At 32.6% G+C, this 7,028-nt stretch overlaps 1 protein-coding gene across 1 annotated transcript in view; it reads right to left on the reverse strand.

The window, feature by feature from the left end:
* The window catches only part of LOC107558357 (CLIP-associating protein 1-like), an 81,556-nt gene that overhangs the window by 56,100 nt on the left and 18,428 nt on the right, over positions 1-7,028 (reverse strand). The window contains exons 12-15 of the mRNA XM_016242017.1: positions 6,653-6,673; positions 5,340-5,447; positions 4,820-4,858; positions 3,225-3,383 (exon numbers count right to left, since the gene is read on the reverse strand). Of these exons, the coding sequence (XP_016097503.1) occupies positions 3,225-3,383; positions 4,820-4,858; positions 5,340-5,447; positions 6,653-6,673 (327 nt within the window). The remainder of the gene's footprint in view (positions 1-3,224; positions 3,384-4,819; positions 4,859-5,339; positions 5,448-6,652; positions 6,674-7,028) is intronic.

Genomic DNA, 7,028 nt, shown 5'->3' on the forward strand with positions numbered 1-7,028 from the left:
TGTGCTTTGCCACAATTCTGTCTCTGAGCTCTTCAGGCAGTTCCTTTGATCTCATGATTCTCATTTGCTCTGACATGCACTGTGAGCTGTAAGGTCTTGTATAGACAGGTGTGTGGCTTTCCTAATCAAGTCCAGTCAGTATAATCAAACACAGCTGGACTCAACTTAAGGTGTAGAACCATCTCAAGGCTGATCAGAAGAAATGGACAGCCCCTGAGTTAAATATATGAGTGTCACAGCAAAGGGTCTGAATACTTAGGACCATGTGATATTTCAGTTTTTCTTTTTTAATAAATCTGCAAAAATGTCAACAATTCTGTGTTTTTCTGTCAATATGGGGTGCTGTGTGTACATTAATGAGGAAAAAAAAATAACTTAAATGATTTTAGCAAATGGCTGCAATATAACAAAGAGTGAAAAATTTAAGGGGGTCTGAATACTTTCCGTACCCACTGTATATATATATATATACTACTAATGTTATTGTATGTTTGTATATATATATATATATAAATTATATATAATAACATTAGTAGTAGTAGTACTAGTGAACCTGTAATCTGTAAAATTATTTTAAATGAACAAACTAATTAGAAAAACATTCAAATCAACCAATCATATTGAGCAATAGAGAAAAGAACAAGAACCAAATAACATTATTATTATTATTATTTAAACTCAACTTTCCCTTTCAGGAAATTCATAAAATAACGTACATAAACATAAAATGTATAAAAATATAGAAATAATCTTTTAAATTATTTTAAATGAACAAACAAAACTTTGACCAAAAAACTCAACCAAACATAATGAACAACAGAGAAAAGAACAACAGTCCAAATAAACACACACACATTAGAAAAAAAATCACAAACAGTTACATGTTTCATCAGTGTTTGCAGGCCAGAAAATATTAAAGAAGAGAGCGGTCTAGATCCAGACAAACTATCAGCCTGCAGTGAATGAAGCTCATATCAGGACAACAACATGAAGACAAACAACCAGAGGAGCTGCAGCTGGATTCTGAGACATTTCGACCGGATCACATGAACGTGAGTGACGTGCAGCGCTGCTCACACGGATCACACAGCAAAGCCTTTTGACATAAATAAATAAATAAACGGCAAGCGCTAATTTCTCATAAAATCAAATTCATATCAAGCACATCAAGGTCAGCTCAGCATGGGTCCTACGGTCCTACGGTTAGCTACGGTTCACTGTTGCTCCGGTCAGAAGAGAGCGGCGCGCGGACAGATGAAACTTTCAGTGAGAGAAAAACAATGGCATTCTCAAAAATTAGAAAAGTTGACGGGTCCTTAAAAAGACTAAAATTTAAGGCCATAAAAACTCTTGTTACAAGGAGGTCTTAAATTTGGGGCTGGAAAGACAAAGAATTGCGATATGGCTTAAAGGGATAGTTCACTCAAAAATTAAAATTAGCCCATGATTTACTCACCCTCAAGGCATCCCCGGTGTGTACGACTTCCTTCTTTCAGACGAATCCAATCGGAGTTACATTTAAAAAAATATCCTGGCTCTTCCAAGCTTTATAATGGAAGTGAATGGGTTTTATTTTTTTAATAGTCCAAAGGAAGACCAATAAAGCGCATCCATCCATCATAAAAAATGCCTCACATGGCTCCGGGGGGTGAATAAAGGCCTCCTGAAGCGAATCAATGCGTTTTTGTTAGACAAATATCCATATTTAAAACTTTATAAACCGTAATCTAGCTTCCGCTAACAGTCGTATGCACTAAAACAAAAATAATGTCTATTACTCCCTCTTTTAAGTTTTTCTGTAAAGAACGTAAAATATTTTATGACTCATTGATTTCAATCACTAGGAACAAGAAATGTATAAAAACGTCTCTCATATTAAAAAAAATGTTATTTGTAAATAGGTGTTTTAACCAAATGTATATTTGTTATATGTATCCCCCATTTTTATTTGTGTTCTGTTTGACGTTAAGTATCTCTGTATGTTTGTTTTTGAAAGAGAAAAAAAATAAAACATTTAATAAAACATTTTTTTCAAAAAGTCGTACGCGCGTTCATTCCAGCGGAGGATGAAGGACGTAGCGTAAGATCCGGTGAGAAATGGAGAGAGCAAAACAAAAAACTGGTCAAGAATTAGAAGTACAAAACGAAGAAAACGTCGGAGGATTTCGATATAAGCCGAGAGGAGACTGGTTTTTCTTTGCTAAAGTAAGGAAACTTTGCTTCCTTTGCTCCTGTAAACAAACGTGGGTTCTCGCGAGACTAGCATATTCTCACCGGAACTTACGCTACGCTTACGTCATCCGCTGGACAGTTAGCAGAAGCTAGAGATTACGGTCTATAAAGTTTTAAATATGGATATGTTTCTTACACAAATGCATTGATTCACAACAGGAGTCCTTTAGTCACCCCCTGGAGCCATGTGAGGCACTTTTTATGATGGATGGACGCTCTTTATTGCACTTCTTTTGGACTATTGAAAAATAACACCCATTCACTGCCACTATAAAGCTTGGAAGAGCCAGGACATTTTTTAATATAACTCCGATTGGATTCGTCTGAAAGAAGGAAGTCATACACACCGAGGGTGCCTTGAGGGTGAATAAATCATGGGCTAATTATAATTTGTTTTATTTATTCAATGTGACGATTAAACTTAAAAAGGCTGTGATTTCATTGAATACGTATGAGCGCTGCATGTTTCAAAGTCAGCTGCTGCGCTGCTTTGTCTACCACGGTTACCGGGGAAACCGCTGTATTTCTGCCGTTCCGAAAGCGCCACCTGCTGGCTGAGAATGAATCTGCATTTTTAGTAAACCCGTCTGCTGTTTTTGTTCAGACCACTGTGATCGACAAGAAGGTAATACATTATAAAAAATTAAACAATTAAGACAGGGAACAATACGTTCCATACGTAACCGAGACGTTTTCAGTGTTCAATACTCAACATTACCATTTGTAATTGGCCCAAATCGGATGTGTTTTTGCTATGTATATGAATGCAACAAGATCCAGATAAAAATGCAATAGGGTGCCAGTGTAAATGTGGCTTTAAAGCTCCAGTTTTGTTCATTTTCTCCCTCTTCAACGCAACAGTTTCACTATTTGAAGCTTGAATTTAAAACATTTCATGAGCATCGCGACATGTTTCTTACAGCCGTTTCTATGCAGTATGAACAGTGTTACGTTGCATTGGATGAGAAGGTGAACAGATGTAAATGTCTCACCGTCTCGTGCGCGGCTGGGGCTCGTCTCTCGGCTGCAGCCTTGACTGCGCGGGATCTTACTGCGTCTGTCTGCCGGCGCTCGAGCGGATCCGGCGGATCGAGGGATTCTCCCGGAAGAACGAGTCAAGAGCTTCCCGGGTGAACTAGAGCGGCTGCCCGCTAGAACACAGACATATATAATTTGGTGACTTGACTGAATGTCAGTGTTACTGTAAATACTGTATATGTCTATCAACAAAAGCGGATGGGAGAAGCACATGCATCAGACACAAAAACAGAGGCTGTGCGAGGCAGAAACCGTCCACTCGTACATTGATAAATGGAAAAAATATCACACTTAATACGGCAAGCTTCTGTTCAGTTTATCAATACATTATGAATTAATTTAAGAGGTTTGTTGTTACAGCCTGAAAATGTGCTTTTTTGACCTTATTATGGCATTTTTGTTTTATATTTTTAGTTTTCATTTAAATATTTGTAACATTTTTAGTAATTGTGTTTTGTGCTTTTATCTTTTATATTAGTTTTAATTTTTCAATATATATTTCTAAATATTTTTTATTTATTTTTTAAATGTTTCGTTTTTATGTTATTTTTCCGTTTTAGCTTAGTTATTAGTAATTGTGTTATGTGCTTTTGTCATTATTGTTAAATTTTTTTTTTTTTTTTTTAACATTTCAAAACGGTTTGCATTTATTTTTAAATGTTTTAATTTTTACATTATTTTTTCAGTTTTAGCTTAATTTTTAGCAATTATGTTATGTGCTTTTGTCCGTTTTTTTAGTTTTCTTTTTTGAATATTTCTAAATAGATTTAATTTATTTCTATTTAAATATTATTCAGTTGTAGCTTAATGTTTAGTAATTGTGTTACGAGCTTTTGCCTTTTTTTGTAAATGTTTGTTTTTTTATATAGATCTTTTTAAAAATATTTTTTATTTGTTTTATTAGTAGTATTATTATTTTTTACATTATTTTTAAGTTTTGGCTTAATCTTTAGTAATTGTGTTATGTGCTTTTGTCATTTTTTTAAATATATTTTTAAATAGTTTTAATTTATTTATTTATTTTTTACATTATTTTTCAGTTTTCGCTTAGTTTCTAGTAATTGTGTTATGTGCTTTTGTCCTTTTTGTTCAATTTTGTTTTTTAAAAAACATTTCAAAATAGTTTTAATTTATTTAATAATTTATTTAATTCAGTTTTAGTTTTATTTCAGTTAGTAATTTTCGTATTATTAATACGTATAAATTATTAACTTATTAATTAATAATTTAAAAAATGTGTATTAATTTTTAAAAATATTTTAATTTTATTTCAGTTTTATTTCAATTATTTTTTAATTTTTTTTATAGTTTTAGTATAAGTGATCGATAACGAAACTGGCTGGAAATAACTAACCAAAGTCGTTAGCAAGAGTGACACCGAGTAAACCGATTCGCCTTAAAGGGACTCTGACAAAAACAGAGATAAATTACACACAAATAAATAGCAAAATCATACTAATAACACAGCGGGAATCAATCGCAGCAGTACAGTGGATCATGCTTTCATGACGGGACGCATGCAGACGTCAATCCGTGTTTTACTCCGTACCGCGAGTTTTACCCCCCACCGGATTAGCCGATCTGGATCCTTGACGCGGGACAGTGAAGAGAAACTACATTACCCATGAGTCCATGCATCAGCATGAACTACCGCTGATCTAAAGCATGCTGATGTGTACGAGGCGGCACAGGAAGACAGATGGAGTTCATATCTCTTCATTAAGAGGGACGTCAACCGAAAACACACGAGAGCCACATTATACTGAAGTATGATGTAAATTACACTGCAGCCAATGATATTAAAGCATACTGTGCATCTATTGACCAAGGTTTACCATTTGTTTAAAGGGACAGTTCACCCCAAAATGAAAGCACTGCCATCATTTACTCACCTAAACACAAACAATGAATATTCGCAATTTTTTTTTTTTGTGAACTATCCCTTTAATTGTCTCTATAATATTCCTATAATTTTTCTGTGAAGATATTTGATTGACAGGCATAAATCCTGATCTAATTTGTGGGCCAGAGCAGGACAGCTGAACAGGATGATGTAACGGCAAACTCACGTTGTGATTGGGGCACAGCTTTGGCTCGGCTCCGCCCCCTGCTGTCTGTCACAGAAGCTCCGCCCCCAGCTGCCATCTCTGAACTCTGTCGTCTTGTTCGCACACGACCTGCAAGAGGAAAAAATACAGAACCGTAAAATTATGGATGAACACAAAAATCATTTCAGTAACTGCAAAATAAATTGATTTTAATATTTATTTAAGAAATATATATATATTAATCTATTTTTTAACATATAAAAATAAAATATAAATATTTGATTAAACACTTAAACTACAAGAACATTTTGAAATAAGTTTAAGTTATTAGTATGAATATTAATAACTGAAATAAAACAAATTTAAATATAAATTAAAAAATATTTGTAAAAACTAACAAAAATGACAATAGCGCATAAAATGACTAAAATTTAAACTTAAATCAAAATGAAAACTGAATAATTTAAACAAAGCTGACATAAAATAAAATATTAGATGAAAAACATAAAATTAAAATTTTGAAATGTTTCCTTTGCAACAAGCTGAAGTACAAAAATTACTAACTGAAATAAAAGTAAAACTGAAATAACTTAAAAGGATTTAGATATATTTAAAAAAACTAATAAAAATGACAAAAGCACATAAAATGACTCAAAATTCAACTAAAATCAAAATGAAAACTGAATTGAAATAAAGCTGAAATAAAATATAAATATTAGATAAAACATTTAAATTTTGAAACGTTGCCTTCGTAACTAATTATGAATTATTTTATATATCATATTTTAACACATAATATAAATTTAATTTAATATAATAAAAGCACTTAATTCAATATTTAATTACATATACATATATATATATATATATATATATAATTATATATAATAATAATAATATACATTTCAAAAATTACAAAAACATATATATTATACACACACTTTAAATTAATTTAATGTTTTTAAATAAATGTATATTTTAATCAAAAATATATCTTTATTTATTACTGACATAAACAGACATATTGCACAAATCCTTTAACTGTGCAAACTGATGCATACACGAACAAAAACCTGAATACAAAACCCAAACACACGACTCTTCATCTCAACAAGCCCGAGCTGAACAGACGCTGTGAAAACTCATGCTGGAGAATGTTGCATCTAAATGTTTTGAGTGACTTTAATATCACTTATTTATCAAATTACCCACACTAGCCAATAAACCGGACCCGTCTTCTGTGAGCGTCTCAAACAGACTGACGCTTTTCAACACAAAACGGCACAGAGCGATATGCAGACAGAAGAGGACAATGAGACACACACACATCTTACCCTCCACATTACCAGCCACATCTTTGAGCAAATAAGAGCAGAGGTACAACAGAAGACAACAGCATCAGCGCGTGTTAGAGGAGACCGTCTGGGATCATGCAGGAGTGTGTTATTCATCAAAACACCCTCATACGAACATGATATTTAGTCAAAATTGTGTTTCAAAAAAACTGTGTGTATGCCGCATTATGTGTAGTGACTTTACAGAAAGTGTGCTAGTTCAGGAAATAAACTGAGTCAAAATGTTTAATTTGGTCATTTGTAAACTTAAATAATGTGTTATTCTATCATGAGATAATAGAATATCATTTAAAAAATATAATAAAAAATAATAAAAAATAATAAAAATGTAAAAGTAAAAAAAAAAATGTATATA

Source organism: Sinocyclocheilus grahami, unplaced genomic scaffold, assembly GCF_001515645.1.
Source record: "Sinocyclocheilus grahami isolate Dianchi unplaced genomic scaffold, SAMN03320097.WGS_v1.1 scaffold643.1, whole genome shotgun sequence".
NCBI lineage: Eukaryota > Metazoa > Chordata > Actinopteri > Cypriniformes > Cyprinidae > Sinocyclocheilus > Sinocyclocheilus grahami.